At 37.3% G+C, this 22,692-nt stretch overlaps 1 protein-coding gene across 4 annotated transcripts in view; it reads right to left on the bottom strand.

The window, feature by feature from the left end:
- The window catches only part of LOC115221405, a 141,599-nt gene extending 126,938 nt beyond the window's left edge, over positions 1 to 14,661 (bottom strand). For all 4 annotated transcript variants that reach the window (XR_005002817.1, XM_029791583.2, XM_029791584.2 and 1 more), the window contains exon 1: positions 12,049 to 14,661. Coding sequence is in view for 3 of the 4 variants with exons in the window: in XM_029791583.2 (XP_029647443.1) it covers positions 12,049 to 12,095 (47 nt within the window). In the remaining variant the exon portion in view is untranslated. The remainder of the gene's footprint in view (positions 1 to 12,048) is intronic.
- Positions 14,662 to 22,692: the final 8,031 nt, after the last annotated feature.

Raw genomic sequence — 22,692 nt, 5'->3', positions numbered from 1 at the left:
TAGTCATACTAAACAGAAAAATAGAAACCAACATGAGAAATAGTACAGTCATACAACCTGTGTAAAACATCAGCGAATTGTCTCTCTCTCTATATAAAATTCTTTGTATCTGTTCCTTATGCATTTTTAAATAGCTCCACCAAATCAAATCAAATTTTACAAGGTAATAGTATTACACTCCACAAGTGTCAACATGTAATTTTTATTTTCATTTTGACTAACACAATACAACATTTTTCTTGAAAATAATCTTTCTATAGTCAACTATAGTAAAGGACATTTTATACCACGATGATGACGTCACATTTTGTATGAGTGTGTCTGTGAGTATGTATGCATTTCCATGTTCATTACACATGACAAACTAAAGGACATTTTATAACACGGCAATGACGACACATTTTGTATGAGTGTGTATGTGTCTGTGAGTGTCTATTTGTGCTTTCATTGCATACGACATAGTAAAGGAGGATATTTGTCCTCATCTTGTTTGTTGTTAACATGTTTCGGCTGATATACCCTCCAGCCTTTTTCAGGTGTCTTAGGAATGAGAACCTAAATTCGAAATTTCCCCAAGACACCTGAAGAAAGCTGGAGGATACATCAGCTGAACTCTTGTGTTAACAACAAACAAGATGAGAACAAATATCTGTCAAATGTAAATAATGTACATAATTCCTCATCTCTTAAATACAGAACTATAGTAAAGGAGATTTTATACCTCAACGATGACGACATTTTGTATATGAGTGTGTATGTGCCTGTCAGTATGTGTGTGTTTGCATGTTTGTTATGTATGACATAGTAAAGGGGATTTTATATGACGATGACACATTTTGTATATGAGTGTGTATGTGCCCGTGAATGTGTGTGTGTTTCTGCGTTTATTATGTACAAGATAGTAAAGGACATTTTATACAATGATGATATATTTTGTATATGAGTGTCTATGAGTGTGTGTGTGTGTTTGCACATTCGTTACGTACCACATAGTAAAGGACATTTTATACCACTACCATGACATATTTTGTATGGGTGTATATGTGTCTGAGTGTGTCTATGTTTGTGTGTTCATTACGTAAATGTATGTCTGTGTATGTTTTAGTATATGTATGTCAGTGTATGTGAGAGTGTGTGTGTCAGTGGATGTGAAAGTGTATGTGTGTGAGCGTGTGATTGTCAATTCCACAGATGTAAACTGGTTATGTGAAAGAGCTATACTGGTTTCAACGAATGAAATGGTTGATAAACTTGATCATGAACTTCAAAAGTTAACATATACATCAGAAATTACTTTTCCACCAATTCACACAACAGTTGACCAAGATCAGGCTGTTCAATACCCTGTTGAATTTCTGAATACACTTAAACCAACTGGGAAACCACCGCATAACTTCACACTAAAGCTGGATGCTCCCATTATGTTGCTTAGGAATCTTGACCCACCTTGCCTGCGTAATGAAACTTGCTTAATTGATACTGCCATGAAGTCCCATGTCCTACAGGCAACACTCTCAGGTAGTCACAAAGAAGAAAACATCTTTATTCCAAAATTTCCTCTCATACCTACAGATGTTCCATTTAAATTTAAGAGGCTTCAGTTTCCATTTCAATTAGCAAATCTCAGGGTCAGTCCCTCAAGGTAGTTGAACTTTATCTTTCTACTACATGCTTTTCCCATGGCCAACTTTATGTTGGTTGCTCACAAGTTGGAAACAGCAATTTATTCATTTGGACACCAACAAAAAAATTACACAATGAATATTGTTTACACTGAGGTGCTTCAAGATTGGCAGATTTTCAGTTCTAAATTCTATTATCATTACAATTTGGATATTTTTAAATAAAATATAGATATTTTGAAATAATTATGAGAAAAAATACATATCTTCATATTTATTGTTAACCAATCTGAATAAGAACCTCAGTATCCTGGGCAACACTGGGTAATTCAGCTAGTCTTTAATAAAAGAAGGTAAAAAGTCCTCTCAAACCAGAAAACTGGCCTAAATGCTTGCAACAGAGTGGATTCTGTTAAAGGTCCTCTTTCATGTAGTTTTTTGTAGGTACACATCAGCACACATACAATGTATGCATATATTTATATATGCAACATGCTAACATAGGGTGTACTACCGAGAAATGCATACACACTTTAATAGCAGATAACTCATTTCTTTTTAGATTTAACCCAATAGAAATTATTTCTACTATAGGCACAAGGCCAGCAATTTTGAATGAAAGGGGGTAGTCAATTACCATGGCACCAGTGTACAACTCTGAAAAGATGAAAGGCAAAGTCAACCTCTGCAGAATTTGAATTCAGAATGTAAAGCTGAAAGAAATGTCACAAAGTATTTTGTCCAGTATGTGAACAATTCTGCCAGCTTACCACTTTAACCTAATAGTGATAATGAAGAGAGCCAGAATAAGCTTTGACCAAAGGAAATTTTCCTAAAGTGTTACAAGAAGTTTGAAAAGGTAGCTGAAGGGGAGAGAGAGAGAGAGAGAGAGAGAGAGTTTCAAATGGATCCACCTATGCAGCTTATCATCACTTGATTTGGAGGTTAAGCAGATGGAACTGTCCACAAGAAATGTTCTAGAATACTGGCCTGAGAATCTGCATACTACAAGGGAACATTGTGTTAATTTACCAGGAGTTACAGTATACTATTGAAAGGATTAATTGGACCTTTTCGTTTTTTTAATGGTGATATGATTAGTTCCATTTACTTGAACATGCTGCAACAATCTGTCATGCAAAGTATCCAAGAGGAATTTGAAGATGTGAAGTTTTATTTCAAATATCAAGCAAGACATGACACTCCTACATACCATGGTAATATAAGGGCCTACCATAATGAGATTTTGCCAAACAGGTGGACTGGAAGAAAAGGCCCAGTAAAATATTTTTGGTATTCATTTGACCACAAATTACTAGACATTTTTTTTTTTTGTGGGGATACATAAAAGACAAAAGTTTACAGTACAAAAGTGGCAACAGTTGACAAATTGAGTCACTGGATGAGAATGTGCACAAATACTGACCAAAATGATTTTTAATGTTTGTGATTCTATTGCTTTGCATTATAAGCAGTACATGGACAACAATGGTCATCAGTTAGAACACACACACACAGAAAATCTTATTGATATATAATTTACTATTTTAATCTTCTAAATCTGTGAATGTTTTCAACTCAAAGCCTTTATTCATTCAGTTACTTTGGATCTATTAAGTATTGGTTAGACTATGTTCTGCTGAGAAGATGTAATAAGGATAAAATTCATCTGGAACTGTTATGATATTTCTCAAAGAACTCACTTCTGCTAATACTCCTATCCAGTTTTTAATTTGGATTTCAAATATTACCCTCTTAGTCTTTCTTCGTAAGAATTACTATTGAAGTTAATGATGTTTCTTTTCTCTATAGTAATTAATTTTTAAAAGGTCTTTTAGCTCTCTTCCTTAAACTCCTTTGCATGGCTCACTGGTTAGAGCACCAGGTTCATAATCATGAGGTAGTGAGTTTGATTCCTGGACTGGGCTGTGTGTTGGGTTCTTGAGCAAGACACTTTATTTCATGTAGCTCCAGTTCACTCAGCTGCAAAAATGAGTTACAACATCACTGGTGCCAAGCTGTATCAGCCTTTGCCTTTCCCTTGGATAACATCAGTAGTGTGGAGATGGGCAGCTGCTGGTCTTCCATAAACAATCTTGCTTGGACTTATGCCTAGGATGGGAACTTTCTAGGTGCAATCTCATGGTCATTAATGACAGGGGGGGGTGTCTTTATCCTTTAATCCTCACTACATACTCATACATATTTAAAAGGTTATATTTTTTCACATTAACATCTCTTATTCCTGGATATCTGCAAACTAAACACCTTTATTTCCACACCAAGCATAGTAATTCCTCTCCACAAGATTTCTAGTTCATGTATAATCAATGCTTGATTTATAGGCTCTCTTCAATTCATTTTCCAGTCAAGTCAGCTATACTGAAATCATTTCAGTGCTCACATTACTAATAAGTGTTTCTGTAACTTCTACTGTTTCTTTGATTATTCTGAGTGTCTACTGCGGTTCTCTATCAATTATGGAAGTTTCATTCCATTATTTTATTTCAACTATATTTATTTAATCATTCCTGACTTAAGTCTCTCCTCTTTCTGGGGTTTTCAGTTTTCCTCTATTTTAACTTTTAGAGACTTCTCAGTTTCTTCTTTACAAGATGGTTTAGATGCATTTCATATGTGTTTGGTAATTTTAAATTTGTTGAGAAATCTGAAACATGGTGTTACTTTTGGATATAATTCCAATGTTGTATGTATCACAGATTCTCTGAATTTTTTGCTGACCATCCTTTGAAGTAGAGTAAAAACAGTAGAATTCGGTTTTACCCTTGTTTTGTACTTGAGATGACAGGAACCTATATGATTGGCAGCCCGTCATACAGGGGAAGAACAGCATCTCTAACATGCATTTATGGAAAGGCTTATAAAGGGAAAATAGAGAGGTGACCGTAAGTTAAAACAGAGACACATTGTAATGAATTAAGAAGCTTGCCATCCTTCCTTCAGGTATGTGTGAAACCAGGGAATGATGTTACTTGTATGGTTTTGTAATATAAACACAAACATATACTTGTGTGTGTGTGTGTGTGTGTGTGTGTATGCACGTGTGTAATAACTGAAAGATAAAGGATTCCAAGAGTGCCTTGTATTTTTGTGGATGATAGATCAAAGGTTTTTAGTTCTCTCTGTATTCCAATACAAACAGCTAAAACAGGGTTCCTCTGAAAGATCACTGGAGTAAGGCTACTTAACAAGTTATGTCACTCAGAGAACAGGGAGCCTCTTCAGTCAGGCTACTACTTTTCTACATTGAGTGGTCACAGTTCCATTGCTATGGACATATGATTAGAACATAGGGGAAAACAGCAACACAGACTCTTCAAGCATATCTAATGCATATCTGAAATTTCAATTGAATTGGTCTGGTGGTTCAGTGGTTTGGCCCGGCTTCACCCAAAAGCACTTGTACACGGAAACCGTAAACAGCGCAAAAATATAACTTTTCGAAAGGTAGCTCTGGTATTGATTTGATTCAAGAGGTTACCAAGGTTATTGCTTTAACAATGTCACGCCCCAAACTGTCTTTTCTCAAGTGTAAGGCCTCATGTTTCCGCAGTTTCATGGTAATCTATTAAGACCCGTGCAATGCCGGTTACTACTAATAGTGAAATGGATGAAAGAAGTATTAAGTACTTACCAGTAGCTTGTGCAGTGCAGAGGCTGTTATTGCTTTAACTATCTCATGCTACACATAGAAATGGCTTTCATTTATTGCAATGGAAAGCCTCAGTGCCGGATGTTTACTGTTCTTGGCAGTGGCTATTTTGAGGTCACGTGGGGTCACAATGTATGTGCACACCATGGTAGAGATTAATTGTTTATGCATCAGAGAAGGAATGGGGTCAGTGTTCTGAGAAAAACAAATCAGGAGTTACCACAACAAAGGCATTTTGTTCGAATGTGAGTTTATCGAATTGTGCTCAAACAAAGTGCAATTTAATGAAATATACCATGGCATAAGACTTGTTGAGTGAAAATGCATTCGTTTACTGAGTTTGGTTTAAATCGGCTCATTGGTTCCAGCGCTATGGCCTGCCTTAAAGGCATTTTTTGAGTTGGCTTTTCCCATGCTGTACTCAAACAAACCGGAATTTGAAAAAAATAATAATGAAACGAAAAACCTTGGGTAAGAATGCATAGGTACGTCAAGTTTGATCAAAATCAGACAACTGTTTGAAAAAAAATCGATAATTAATGATCGAGTTTTTGCGAAAACCGAACATTGATCGAAGCAGTTGTTATGACTAAAACATACCAAATGCATGTCTGAAATTTCACTGGAATTGGTTAGGGGGAACTCGAGTTATAAACCTTCGATCTTGCACACACACACAGTTTCTGTTTTATATATATAGATGACAAACTTTTAATTTATTGATCTAAAACAAATAATGAAATTTAAAATAAACAAAAAGTTTACAATAATAAAAGTATTGTATACTTCCATTTTTGACTGCCAACATCCTTCTATGTTCTATGAATTAGGAGTAGTCGTGTATTGGATTGGTTAAATAAACTACATTCCTTGCCCCAAAACTGTATCACCTTGTGGCTAAGTTAAATATCATGAGCTATAATATCATTCTACTTGTTTCTACTCATCTTCCTCCTTTCCATCATATATGTGTTCTAATAGTATAGAAAAATTACTTTGTAAAAGACTAATCAGATATTTGAATTAAAGTTATGCAGACTAACAAGCAAAAGAAACAAGGAAATATTGTTAGGAAAAGAATTGTGTACATTTGGTCTTTTGATTTAGTTACATAAAACAGCCACATAAAAGTGAAAGTGGGTGAAACAAAATGGGCTGCATGGTGGAAAGAAACCATTGCATTTTTCATGAGAAGTGTACATCACATCTTATATTTTGGTACTGATTTCAAACCATCCCTTAGAATAAGCATCTCTAATCAAGTTTTTTTCTGGGAAAACATTTTCAAATTTTAGCTATGGTATAACTTGTATAGTAATTTTAACTGTTGCATAAAAGTCAGCAGCAGTGATGTATTATTATAGTCAATTATTATAGTCACATTAAACTATTCTAAAGCTGGGATGATCTAAAAATTAAGGAAGTTAATAAACTTAGCCAAACTCCCAGGATGTGAGTTGTGATGTTAAATAGGATGTGAAAGATGAAGTGTAACATGACATGATGCTGGGTGTGTTGAAGTGGATGAAGGTATGACAAGAGACAGGAGAGCATACACACAAACAATTTATACATTTGTTTTACATCCATTTCCTCCTGCTAGTATGAATTAGATGAATAAATATTAAGGCATTCACTAATTTCAAGTAAAAGATTTTTTAATTCCGTCTTTGAAAGCAGAGAGCCGGATTACTATTCATTGGCAGGGAAGGTCATCGTGTCTCGCTTTAAGTGAGAGAAAGCACTTATCACATGATACATCTATTATGAAAAACAACAAACAATAAACTATGAGACTGTAAAATTAACTAAAGTTAACAGCAGTAGTATAAACTATTTGGAATTAGATTTTACACAATCTAACAGAATAATCAAGTCCTAAAGCTGTTCAGGTGGTTTCATAGTTTTCTTTGAACAATGAAGTTCATCAATAGAAGCAAGGCTATTAAAATAGACTCTGGACTCCAAAGTTGGAAGGTCAAGCACCACATCAACACAGGCACTTTCAACTCACTCAAAACTTATATTATGTCCCTCTGCTCAGGCCCTGCATTGATGGCTACAACCAGTACTTTTTCACAAATTGTACATGTTCTTGCAGTTGTCAGCTTGCAACAGTTTAAGCACCAATCTCACAAGATTATGTGAGTGTATATGTATATGTATATATGTATATGTGTGTATATGCATGTGTATGTGTGCATGCCGGCAGGGAAAATGAATGTTAGGTGATGATAATGATAACACAAGTAAATGATTGCATAAAAAAACAACAAAAACCAGCACTTCATCAGTTGCAATAACGAGGGTTCCAGCTGATCTGAAAAATGGAACAGCCTGCTCATGAAATTAAAGTGTAAATGGATGAGCACTCCATAGACATGCATTCATCATCATCATTTAACGTCCGCTTTCCATGCTAGCATGGGTTGGATGGTTTGTCTGAGGACTGGCAAACCAGATGGCTGCACCAGGCTCCAGTCTTGATCTAGAACAGTTTCTACAGCTGGATGCCCTTCTTAATACCAACCACTCCGAGAGTGTAGTGGGCACTGGCAGTGGCCATGCTCAAATGGTGTTTTTTACATGCCACCTGCACAGGAGCCAGTCCAGTGGCACTGGCAACGACCTCGCTCAAATCCTTTAATGTAATTCTCGGGGAGATTCAGTATGACACAGAATGTGACAAGACTGGTCCTTTGAAATACAAGTACTACTCATTTTTGCCAAGGTGTATAAAGTATGTAAGAAAAAGTTAAAAATCATGGGTATATCTATCTTGGTAGTACATTACATTTAATACTCTTGATAAGGAGGCCAGTTATAAACTTCCTAAGGCCTGTGATGCATTTGGAAAGCTTGAATTAAGGCTCTGGTTACAATCTGAGATCAAAGCAGTAAAAAAAGTTAAGATCTATCAAACATGTGTTCCAACATGCACTGTTGTATGGATGTGAGACCGGGACAACCTGCCACGGGTATATCCAACATCTTGAGCAATTCCATCAGCAAAGCTTGCATAATACACAAGTGAGCAAAAGTAATAAGTATCAAGTCCATAATTATGAAACTTAGGTGATCTGGTCAGCCTGTCTGTTCATAGGACACCTGCATGCCAAAACAGGTATTATATGGTGACCAGGAGCATGGAAACAGCCCCAATGCAAGCCACATAAGCGTTTTACTGACAATCTTAAAGACGCAAAAAGATCAATGTTGACACTAATACCTTGGAAGATCTTGCGACAGATCGGAAACTGAAGATGAATTTCAGTGTTACCATTGTTAAAGAATATGAGAAGAGGAGGGTTGTATACACTGAATTCAAACATACTGGTAAATATATGGAGGATGTGAACCTTCTCCTTGAGAAGGGTATGAAAGAGTCTTTTACATGTGACTAGTATAGTTGTGTCTGCTTCTCAAAGGTAGGTCTACTCAGCTAAAAGTGTGGTTATAAAGGTGCTTCCATCTACTAATGTGATATTCAGCATGATCTCGAGTACCTTGTGTAGCAGAGGATGTGGGTTGGTCAGCGGACTCACTTGGCATTGTTGGTCCTAATATTCAGATGGCCAAGTTGTTGCTGAATTGTGATTAGTGTGGAATGATTTGAAGGTCCCTTGCAAGCCTTAGGAGCAATAGGAGATGTCGTCAGCAACAGGGAAAACAAACATGAAATGTCTCAGAGTGAAATAGGTTTAAGAAGTGGTTTTACATACACACACACACAAATTAATTCAAACTCAAACCTATTTCAGCACATTCCTGCTTGTTTTAGTGACATCACAAAGAGATTTTAAAAACTGTTCACAATATTTTGATACAGTAAAACTGTTTTTCTTCTAAGAAATGAAGAGCCCATGTTGAGCTGTTTTTAATTTCTGCAAAAGTATGATACTTCATAGTATCATATTACAGACACTATTGGTTATTGATAGACCTGTAGCGAATCTTGCAGGCATGAAGTGGATTCGATCCACTATAGCCAAATTTAAACTAACACTACTACAGAACTTTTCCCACGGTGGAGCAATGTCTTACCGTCTTCCAATTGAGAGATTGTTTAACAGCAACAAGGCATTCTTCACTGTCGTGAAAAGTTTTTGGTTCATACCAAAGACAGGTTTCATCTTGCATTGAAGTTGATTTCAACATAACAATTATGGACATTCATAACAACGTTATCCATAACATTATTCATGAACTGTAAAAAGAGCATCCCTGCAATGTAATTTTTTTTGTAACTTCATAATAAAAAGCAAAATTATACCAAATACCTTTTTGACCATCTTTATTTATTCCTTAGCAAAAAACATCCTCTAATAACCAACCTATATCTCAATATTTTGAGATTTGTCTTAGAGGACTGACAAAGTCATTAATAAATTGTTTGGGGCTTAGAGATGGACATGCAAATATATGATAAGGCACTCCCTTTACTATAATTATCGAAAAAAGAAAAAAAAGTAAAGAAAAACAGTCCTTTTCAATTTTGAGAATTCCCCACTGTCAGAACCTGAAAACATGCTTGTTCCCTTGCACCAATCTACAGAATTTCTTCTGGAAGCCCTAATTATTTTCCAGGCTGATGTTTCGATGGATATAGTTAATGCAATGACCTTTTCTGTTACAATGTAAAACCATCTTCAGCCGCCTCATGCAATTTAAGACCAACCAGTTTCATAAAAGCTAATTGGCTGTTTCATCTCTGCAAGCTTTAAAAAAAATTAATCCATTTATCGCTCTCATCTTGCTTCATATCTAAACAACCTTTTCAAATTGGGTAATGAATTTCTCAAAGGCCTCTTTAGAATCATGCTTTAACATGTGGAGAGGGAGTGCTGGTCCTTACTAAAGACATACTTGATTACAAAACGCTTCTGAAATGTTAACGTTGCTGTAATTCGCAATTTTTTCAAGGAGTCAGACGTGTTTCACATTCGAAAAGTTCGCAAACTAACAGAATCATTTTATCCACTGTATGTGTATATACTAAATGGTAAAGCACACATGGCACTAGGTATACAATTCTACAGTTAACAATAAACAACTTTAAAATATCTATCATTACAATAAATATCTGTATCTTATGTGTAAGGGAAGGTATACGTGTTTACATACACAGCTGTATGTGTACACATGCGTATATATGTATGCATACCTTTTTGCATACATATATACATAAGTATATACACATACATGGGTTTATCTGTGTAAATATAGATGTATAAATAAAGATATGTGCATATAATATATATATATGTACACACACACATATATATATACACACAAGACAGATGACGCACACACATATACATAAATATATACATACTTGCATAGATATACATATATATATATATATATATATATATATATATATTATATATATATATATATATATATATATATATACATACACAGATTGCGCGCGCGTTTGTGTGTTTATACACACACAAGCCTATACATAGATTTGCAGGAGTTTGTATCACATGTAATGGTAGTAACCGTGGTGCCAGTCTTGACTTGTTTGACTTTCGATCTGGAGATGTTGGTCGGAGAGATTTAATTTTACAACACATAAAAGTTACTGCATTACCATTTAAACTCCGTAATCCATTATATATATATATATATATATACACACATACATGTATATGTGTGAGTGTGTATGTATCTAGATAGATATAATTACATACGTGCGCATGAAAAAATATTCATGGGAGTCTGCAGCATGCTGCCCCAGAAACACACGTCTGCCATCATGTGTGTATCTTACAGTAGATATACACAAATCCATACATACATCTATTTATATACCTTATAGTAGTTATACACATCTATACACACACATTTTATACATATATTAATAACGTTAAATAAAGCGTGTGCGCAATAATCTCTATAAACACATACATTCGACATCTCGAAATGATATACACACACACACAACCATATATGTAGATAAAGTTACCGGAGAAGTTTACCGTTGAATAAACCAGCACACAACTCACAAAACCCTACATACACAAATCAGGATCCTGATCAGGCATAAACGCTCTCTTTACATTCACACACACACATGTAAAGGATATGGTTTTTTTAGTGAAACTTTCAGTTTCAATAAGACAAAACTAAATACAGGCATACTTCAACTTAAATCGATAATTGGTTCCAATAAAAGCGACTTAACTCGAAAAACGACATAACACGAAAAGCATGTTTTTAAAAAAATATATTAGTTGACATCTATTTTAATAAATGGTTTGTACATGTACTTTATTGGATTTTTCCCATTTCAGTATTGGTTTTATTCTTTTAAATATGTTCGCCAGGACCGACGTAAAGTCGAAACAGATGTACTGCCAAAAGACGTAAATTGAGGTATGCCTGTATATGTATATAAATACACACACACACACACACAAATACACACACACACACACACGCACGTGTATATGTGTGCGCGCTATATCTCAATGGAAGCCGAAAGTTCTAAAATCTTCCAAATGTTATGCCGAATTGACAAAACCAAGTTTCGATCATACGCACGCACAAACACAAAACAGAATTTACGTTAAAAAGAATCGTATGTCCGTCTCCCGCAGCTGAGGACTCATTCTTCCAGTTCGTTACTAACATGCGCGCGTGTATGTGTATAGAACCAGATGCTATTATTACATAATAATAATAATAATGGATATCACAAAAACAGAGGATGTGTGTATATATATATGTATGAGAAAAACTTACCGTTTGGTGAGAGGCCTGACTCTGACAGCAACTTTTATATTAGACATCCTTTTAGCTGTACATCCATTTTGGTAAGACTAGATGTCTTGCTTCCATTCCAACAGACACAGACACACACACACACAATCCTGTGTCTGTGGGTAACAAATAATGCTACTGTAGAAACTATTGAAGTATGGTTATATATATATATGTAATTTTAAAAAATGTATAATATATGATAATTCGTACATAGATGATGTGATATTATATAGAAAACTTTATATATATATATATATATATATATATATATAAACTTTTGATATATAATATACAGGTCTGTGGTGTGTTTCTGTGTAAAGCAAAACTATGGTGCTGTACCAACTCTCGAAGTAGAATTACAAAGAATACACATATATATGTGTATACACACACACACACATTTAGTCAGTATATGTTTTATACAGTTATTTTCTATTAGTCACATAGAGAGAGAAAGGAAGAAAGAGTGAGAACAATGAGGGCAGCTGATGAACCTCCTACAGAACAACCCTCTCAGCACCGCCACTTCGTTGCTTCCTGTTTTAGCAAGAACTTGTTGAGACTTTGCTGTTGTGAAGGTTGTGGAGGAGCCGGGACGATGGATGGCGGTGGAGTCTATTGTGTTAAGAGAACTTGATGTGTGTATGTGTGTGTGGGGGGGGGGTAGCTAGATTGGATAGTTGGAAAACTTTTGTTACGATACACTGTTATAGTAGTGGTGATGGTGAATTCTAATGTGTTTAGAGAAATTGATGTGGGATGACAGAATATTTATAGAACTTTGGTAACTATTGTCGTAGGGGTGGAGTCTACTCTGGAAAATTTAAGTGGGAATTACCAGATACTACCTATAGAACTTTTCCAACTATGCTATCACAGTGGTGTTGATGAAGTCAATGACGTTCGAAGAAATTGATGGGGAGTGACAGGATTATTATAGAACTTTCGCAACTATATTATCATAGTGGTACTGGCAGAGTCCATTACATTTAGAGAAATCGAGGTGGGGTGACGGGATAATTATAGACTTTTCGCAACTATGTTGTCTCATAGTGTAGTGTTGGTGGAGCCTACAACGTTTAGAAAAATAGATGAAGAATGACTATTACTATTACTATAGAACTTTCGCAACTATATTATCTTTGTGTTACGGGCAGAGTCCATAACGTTTAGAGAACTTGATGGAGGGGTGACAGATTATTATAGAACTTTTGCAACTATGTTGTAGTAGTGGTTTGGCAGAGTCCGTTACGTTTATAGATGTTAATGGGGATGACAGGATTATTAAAACATTTTCGAATCTAAACATAAGAAACTTCCCCCATAACTGTCGTTATGGTATAGTCTGCTGTGTTTAGAGAATTTGATGGGGGATGACAGGATAACGACAGAACTTTCACAACTATTGAATTATTTTGGTAGTCCTTTATATTTAGTAAAACTAGTGGCGAATAACAGAGTAAACAAAGAACTTTAAATATACTGACGTTTTGTTATTGCTATTGTTTAACACAAGACGAAACCCGATCGAGTAGGCTTATGATCGAAAGCATTCCAATCGTGATCATTTCACTTTTTCTTTCTTTTTCAGACAGCGGATTTCGTTATCCAATGTGTTCTTTCTTATTTTCAAAGAAAACAGTGTGTAAATTAAGGGAGATTTGACCGATATTTGTTGTTAGTAGTGATAACGGGGCAGTTGTTTGATCGTTGCAGTTGTCGTTGTTATGGAGTCTATTGTGTTAGGAAATATTGGTGGGGGCTGACAAGTGAATCGTAGAGCTATGATGCAGTGGTATAGTGTTGTTGTATGAAGTAGTACAAAGCTAAAGTTGTGGTAGTGGCAATATTGTAGTTGTCATTGCTGTTGTTCACGTCAGATCAATACTGATTGAACAAAGGATAAAATGCGTTCCAACCGTGACAGTCGCACCTTTTAAGTTATAACATATCTAAAATTACATTATTCTCAATACACACACGTCTCTGGGGTTTTGTTTTTTGTTTTTTTAAGATTTCGGGATATAATTCGAGACAGATCTGGCTGCCATTTCTAGCAAGTCGAGTGACAACATAAAGGTTTCTTTGTTGGCACGAAATGGTAATGATGTTCTTTAACTCCGAGTCAGCTTGACAGAGCGGAGCTGTAATCAAAGATGTTCCAGCCGTGACTGTTCTGTCATTAGTTCAGACTTAGTGCATCTGTTACTACATTACAATGTGACTTCTTTTTTTAATACGGTAGAGCGTGAGATGAATGGCATTTAGCTGCTATTTCTAGCAAGTCAAGAGTCTACGAAAAGAATCCTACGTTTTGTTGGTGATATGACTAGCTGTAGTAGTAGTGGTGGTGTGACTGTGTTATAACAAAGTCAATTGTTTTAGAGAAAGTAGGAAGTGTTAGAGTAGTTAACGGAATTATGCAATTCTAATAGTGAGTCTATTGTTTAAGAATGGGGTATTAGGGTAGTTAAACTATTGTAATCTGGTGAAGCCGAAGATGCCGGGCACTGGGCAGGGAAACATCGCAATCGATTTCTCCTCTAATCATGGGAGCTAAGGGTGTAGTGTAAATGTTCTTCCTCATTTGTATTCTCCATTCCTAATTCTTTATAACTTGCAGGCTCCCTGGCATGGCTCGCTAAGGAACTTCGTTAGCAACTGATAGAAGTCTAAGGCTGAGTCTATTGTCATAACGCAGGGGTGTCAAGTTGTAGGCAAATGCCGAAATTTAAAGGCCAAATCAATTGTTATAAAAAGAAATCATATCTTCTTTATATTTCATCTTTCGATTGTTTCAGTCATTAGACTGCGGTCATACTGGGGCACCGCATTTAATTATTGTTGGTCGAAGGAATCGATTCAGTATTTATTTTTTTAAAGCCTAGTATTTATTCTATCGGTCAGTTTTGCCGAACCGCTATATTACAGGGACATAAACAAGCGCTGGTGACACACACACATAATAATAATAATAATAATAATAATAATAATAATCCTTTCTACTATAGGCACAAGGACTGAAATTTTGTGGGAGGGGAATAGTCGATTACATCAACCCCAGTGTTTCACTGATACTTAATTTATCGACTCCGAAAGGATGAAAGGTAAAGTCGACCTTGGCATGTTAACGATTCTGCCAGCTCCCTGCCTTCATAATAATAATAATAATGGTTTCAAATTTTGGCACAAGGCCAGCAATTTCGGGGGAGAGGTAAGTTGATTTCATTGACCCCAGTGCTTGACTGGGACTTATTTTATTGACCTCAAAAGGATGAAAGATAAAGTGGACCTCAGCAGAATTTGAACTCAGAATGTATAGATGGACAAAATGCCACTAACCATTTTGCCTTGTGTGCTAACAATTCTGCCAACTTGCAGATGGAAATTCATAGACTTTATTAATCATCATCATTGTTCAACCGTGGTCGAGACAATGGAATTTACCATGCTACGCCAGACTTCACGGTCCATCATGGCATTACGGAGGTCCTGTTGCTGGATGCCTGTATCCCTGGAGATTACATCTGGGTAGGAGAGTGTCCGCCCTCTGGTATCGCGAGTAGATGGCTTCCAGAGGAGAAGAGGAGAAATTACCTCGTTTTCAGCTCTACAACAATGTCCAGCAAACTGGACTCTCTTACCTTTCACAAGAGATGACACAGGTGGTAGTTTCCCATATATTTGCATTTTGGTTGGATGGCGCTTCCACGAGAGATTTTGAGCTCTCATAAGGAGGCGAGTGTAGGTTCCATCCAACCGCCTCTCAAGCTTCTTTGATAGCGTCCAGGTTTCTGAGCCATATAGTAGAATTCTACTTTATTAATGGATCACAACATATGTTAGTCCAAACTAAACAAAAGTATATATATATATATATAAATAAATAAAAACTTACTTGGAGAAGAGAAAACAACGCGTGCGTTCGGTCATATAATAATATAATAAATAAAACATATGCATATATACATACATATATGTACATACTTACATCTATATGTATATATACATGCATATATGAGTACAGGACACCACAAATAAACGTAGAACACAACGAGAAACGAAAACATAAAATCAAACAAGGAAACAGACTTTTTTTAACAATGAAAAAACAGAGAGTACGAGACAAACAATACAAGGAAAATTCCCCTTCGTGAGCTGCCCCTGGTTCGACTCAATGCGTGACTCAGTTGAATTAGGTACTTAAATTGGGGGACCAAGCCAGTTCAGTATAGTCTGCACAGCTCGAAGTTAGGTGAATAAAAAGCAAATAACAAGGATACCTGGACATCCTTGTTACTTATTAGCTTTATATATATCATCATCATTTAACGTCCGCTTTCCATGCTAGCATGGGTTGGACGATTTGACTGAGGACTGGCGAACCAGATGGCTGCGCCAGGCTTCAATCTGATCTGGCAGAGTTTCTACAGCTGGATGCCCTTCCTAATGCCAACCACTCCGAGAGTGTAGTGGGTGCTTTTACGTGCCACCGGCATGAGGGCCATGCTCGAAATGGTGTTTTTTTACGTGCCACCTGCAAAGGAGTCGGCCCAGCGGCACTGGCAACGACCTCGCTCAAATGTTTTGTTCACATGCCAGTAAGGCATATATATATATATATATATATATATATACTATGGGCTTCCTTCAGGTTCCAATGGATGGATTCTACCAAATCTATACACATGTACACGCACGTGTATAGACTGAAGTCATCGTCATCATCAACAACATTTAACGCCCATTTTCCATGCTAACATTGGTTGGACAGCTTGATAGGAATTGGTCAGGGGCCACACTTGGTCCCATAATCTGTTTTGGCTTGGTTTCTACAACTAGATACCCTTTCTAATGCCAACCACTTTATAAGGTGAACTGAGTGCTTTTTACATGGCACTAGCACCCACATCAATGCTTTTTACATGGCACCTTGGTTTTAGGGTATGTACAGATTTATATATTGAGAAAAAGGAGTTTATTTAGTGCTTTCATCCCTTTGAAGGATTCATGATGAATCCCACAAAGAGATGAAAGTGCTGAAAAAAAAAGTTTTTATCCTGAGTACCTCCCTTTTCTTTATATATATATACATATATATATATAGTCTGTTGAGGTGTGTTCTGTTAAGAATGTATAAGAGTACAAATAGAGCTCATTCACCCTTAGCCAGTAGTATTTTTATGGTATGCTACCAATTCTAGTCATAGGTATTCCTTGTGTGTGAAAATAAAAAGTAAAAGGGTCAAAAGGAAGAGTAAGTACAGTTAAGCAGCTCTTTAATCACTACAAATGTTTTGATACATACAGATCAACGTATATACAGGATTTAAAGAAGAAGCCATGGATGTTGTGGCATGGAAATCTAGATTTACTTATGGAGACAGCAACTGAGTATCACCTGAGAAGATACATATACATCTTCTTATATAGGTAAATCATTACATAATTTAATTTAAAATTAACTTTAAATCCTGTATATACGAGGATCTGTATGTATCGAAACATTTGTAGTGATTAAAAAGCTGCCTAACCGTACTAACTCTTCCTTTTGACTCTTACTTTTTAATTTATATATATATATATATATGTATATGTATGATAGAGTTATCTGAGTTGGCAGTTACATGATAAATAAGGCAATAATTAAGGATATGAAGACAGGGAAAGCCCCTGGCCTATCTGGAATTACCACTGTGATGCTTAAAATATCTGGTAAAGTGGAATATAGCTTAGTCACTTGTATAGTTAATCAGGTCATCCAGAAAGGGGTCATACCCAATGACTAGCATTCTAGTCAACTACTGTAGACTGAAGTAATTACAGAGGTATCAAATTGTTGGTCCAGATGAAGAAAGTTACAGAAAGGGTCATAGCTCAACTCATTAGGAAGAGAGTTAACCTAGAGGTGTAGATTGGTTTTGTGCCAGGGAGAAACACTACTAACTCTATCTTCCTAGCAAGGTAACTGCAGGAGAAGCATTTAGTAAAAAATAAACCATCAGGTAGTTGCTGCAGAAGCTAGGGGTAGATGAGTAGTTGGTGAGAGCTGCCCAAGTCATGTACAGGGATGCAGTCTGTAAGGTGAAAATCAGCAACATGTGTAGCAACAAGTTTAGTGTGTAGGTAGTTCACCAATGCTCATTTCTTATAGTCCACCAGGTCACAACAGAGGAATTTAAAAGTGATTGCTCATGGAAGCTTCTTTATGCTGATGACCTTGTTCTTATAGCTGAATCTATAGTAGAATTAGAGAAGAAATATCAGGTGTGGAAGCAAGGCTCAGAATGAAAGGGCCACAGAGAGAGTTAATTTAGCAAAAATCACAGTACTACTAGTCAACAAGAAAGTAGACAAATTACTAATCTATTCAGGAAAATGGTTCTGCTCGATATGTAGTAAAGATGTAGGTATGAATTGGCAGTGCAAGCTATGGATAAATGAGCAGTGCAGTGGAATCACAAGAAGTTTAACAGAGAAAGTAGTCTTTGTGTGTGGCAGATGTACAAGAAAATACAAACACTAAGAACATAGAAAATAGATTTTCTGCAATGCCCAGGGAGATCTTTAGAGGTAACAGAAAGTTTTCATTATCTAAGTGACCAAATTAGCAGTGGAGGAGGATGTTCTGAAAGTGTAGTTGCTCAAATTAGAATTTGGTTGAACAAAGGATCTCTCCCTCAGAGAGTAAAGTAGATTGTATGAATGATGCTTGTGTATGAACAGTAGCAACATGGTAGAAAATGTGGGCCATGACTGCAGAGGACATGCTAAGGCTTGAAAGAAATGAAACCAGCATGCTTTGTTGAGTGTGCAATGTCCATATGCATGTACAACAAAGTTTAAATGTGTGGAGAGAAAAATTAGGTATAAGAAGCATTATTATAAATTGGGTTTGTAGTATACAAGAGAGATGACTGCACTAGTATGGTCATGTGATGCATATGGATGAAGACAGCTGCATAAAGAAGTGCCAATCTCTAAATGTGGAGGGGACTTGTGGAAGAAGAAAACCTTGGAAGTCATGGGGTGAAGCGGTTAAAAATGATTTAAAGAAGCAGAGCCTCACAAAGATGACAAAGGACTGAGACAATTAGCAATTTGCTGTGCTTGAGAAGACCCATCCAGATAAGTAAAATAAAGGCATGTCCTTTAAGTTCATGGCACAGACCCTGCACACAATCCATCCATGACAAACCTCTCCACAACATCCTATTTTTCCAAAACCTCTACCTTCCACCCATGTGTTCTTGCCATCTGTTGTATTCCCCTCCTATGTTGAATCTCTTCCCTACAACGTAGCCTCCTAACAAACCTTCCCCTTCACCTCCCATTCTCCTTTTGCAATCTTGCCAACTTATCCACCCATTCACCTTATCCATTTTTTGGTCCCATTTCATTTACATATCACCTTTTTGTAACATGAATGTACCCATTCCCACTACAACTTCACCATTTTTTCTCTCTCCCTCTCTCATACAAAGGTAGCTATGTAATATTTTTTACAAGGCATCTATTCCTGTCCCTCTGCTTATATTCCTCTCAAGTAGCACCTTCCCTGATACTATTATCTTTTAGTTGGGGGGTTTTGTTGCTGGTGCCCTGTAAAAAACACTCAGTCCATGTTGTTAAGTGGTTGGTGTTAGGAAGGACATCCAGCTGTAGGAACCATGCCAAAGCAGGCAGTAGGGCTTTGCACAATCTTCTGACTTGCCAGCTCCTGTCAAGCTATTCAACCCATGACAGCATGGAAAGTGGATTTTAAATGATGACAATGGTATAACACACACACATGAGGTGGTGCTGAAAAGTTCCTGGCTTTAAAGGTTTTGCAAAAAGCCTGGTTGGAGGCCAAACCTTCTGAGTTCTTTTACAGGGCTTAGAAAAACTGAAGGACTGCTGCAATAAGTGTGTTAATCTGAGAGGGGAATATGCTGAATAAAATCATAATTAATTGAGTCCCCTATATTTTCTTTTACCTAAAGTGAGGAACTTTTCAGTATCCCCTTGTATATATAAATACAAGGTCTGATCAATAACTATCCGGATTGGTGCTATAAAAACAAAACTACAACACATCTTGATTTAGCACTTAACCTCCTTCAAAGTAGTCCCCTTCGGAAGCCACATACTTAATCCAGTAGTTTCCATTGATGGAAGCATTCCTGGAACTCGTTTTCTGGGATAATTAGCAGATGCCTCGTCTCATTCACTTTGATTTCCTTGATACCCTGAAATTTTCTTCCTTTCAAGCAGGATTTAATTTTTGGAAAGAAGAAAAAATCACAAGGGGCGAGGTCTGGGGAATACAGTGGCTGTCAGACCTGGGGAATGTTGTGCCTAGCCAAAAACTGCTGCACAAGTTGCACTGAATGGGCAGGTGCATTGTCATAGTGCAATTGCTGCTCATTGGACACATGCAATTGTGGCCTTTTCTGACAAATAGTATCTCACAAATGCCACAAAACATCACAGTAGTTCTTCTTGTTTACTGTCTGACTAGTTGGAGCATACTCATGATGAACAATCCCCTTGTAGTCAAAGAAAACTGTCAGCAGTGTCTTCACATTGCTCTGACTCATTCGTGCTTTCTTTGGTCTCTGTGAAGACTGAGCCATTGTTTCAGGGTCATAGCCATAGATCCACAATTCATCACCCATTATGACTATTTTTAAAAAGTCTTCATCTTTCTCGACACAATCAAGAAGATCTTGTGCAAATGAAATCTAAGTGTCTTTTTGGTCAGCGGAAAGTAGTTTTGGCAGACATGCATCTTCTACCCAAATCTTTAGTGATAATGGATTGAACTGAACTGTAACTAATCTTCACATCTTCTGATAACTCACGGATGGTGATTTGACGATTTCCCCTCACAGCTGTATGCACATCTACGATATTTTTGTCAGTTCTGCTGGTTGCAGAACGGTCGTCAATATCAACATATTTTTGGCCATCTTGGAAACATTTGTACCACTCATACACTTGTGTGCAGCTCATTCACTCCTCTCCATACATTTTCTGCAACTTTGGTGCAGATTCTCAGCTCAACTTTCTGTCATGGTCAATGTGATGATCACACACTACACACGTTCCTTCCAAGCACTGCTGTGAACAGTGGGAGTGAGCTAGAACATTAAAACTTGGTGTGCATGCACAGCAGAGTTCAAGGTCAATCTGTGACAAGTGGCTTCACTCTGTATGCTTTAGCTTCATTACTATGGCAACAATCCAAATACTTATTGATCTTATCATGTATACATACATATAAATATATATTCTTTTCTTTTCTTTTTCTTTCTTTCTTTTACTTGTTTCAGTCATTTGACTGCGGCCATGCTGGAGCACCGCCTTTAGTCGAGCAACTCGACCCCTGGACTTATTCTTTTGTAAGCCCAGTACTTATCCTATCGGTCTCTTTTGCCGAACCGCTAAGTAACGGGGACATAAACACACCAGCATCGGTTGTCAAGCAATGCTAGGACAAACACAGACACACACACATATATATATATATATATATATATACGACGGGTTTCTTTCAGTTTCCGTCTACCAAATCCACTCACAGGGCTTTGGTCAGCCCGAGGCTATAGTAGAAGACACATACCCAAGGTGCCACACAATGGGACTGAACCCGGAACCATGTGGTTGGTAAACAAGCTACCTACAACACAGCCACTCCTGCGCCTATACATATTATATGTATACATATATACATAGGGACAATAGACACCACAGATACTCAGGAAACAGATTCCATCACACCCCAGGGGGAGAAACTAGAAGTAGTTGATAGTTTCTGCTACCTAGGTGACCAAGTTAGTAGTGGGGGTGGATGCTCAGAGAGTGTCACCACTAGAATATGAATAGCCTGGGCAAATTTTAGAAAGCTCCTACCCCTACTGGCGACAAAGGGTCTCTCATTCAGATTGAAAGGTAGATTGTATGATGCATGTGTGTGAACTGCCATGCTTCACGGTAGTGAAACATGGGCTGTGACTGCTGAGGACATGCGTAGACTTGAAAGGAATGAAGCTAGCATGATCCGCTGGATGTGTAATGTCAGTGTGCGCGCATGACAGAGGGTAAGCACCCTGAGAGAAATGTAGGACATAAGAAGCATCAGATGTGGTGTGCAAGAGCGACGCTTGCGATGGTATGGTCATGTACTGCGGATGGATGAGGAGAGATGTGTGAAGAAGTGCCACTCCCAAACAGTTGAAGGTATCAGGAGAGGTAGACCCAGGAAGACATGGGATGAGGTAGTCAAGCATGACCTCAGAGCGTTGGGCCTCACTGAGGCAATGGCGAAGGACCGAGATCTCTGGAGATATGCTGTGACTGCAAAGACCCGTGCTGCTTCCTGCACCAGTTCCGGATAGCCCCTGCCCATTCTAAGTACCTTGGATTCCAGAACATCCCGCTGTGCTTGAGGAGACCTGTTGAGTCAAGTACATGAACATCGAAATAAATATCAATGGAAATAGTAGTTGTGATACCTGTGCCGGTGGCACATAAAAAGCACCAACCAATCGTGGCCGATCCCAGACTCCCCTGGCACCTGTGCAGGTGGCACGTAAAAAGCACCCACTACACTCGCGGAGTGGTTGGCATTAGGAAGGG

This window comes from Octopus sinensis, linkage group LG18 (genome assembly GCF_006345805.1).
Source record: "Octopus sinensis linkage group LG18, ASM634580v1, whole genome shotgun sequence".
Taxonomy (NCBI): Eukaryota; Metazoa; Mollusca; class Cephalopoda; order Octopoda; family Octopodidae; genus Octopus; species Octopus sinensis.
This window is presented reverse-complemented; position numbering and strand designations above follow the sequence as displayed.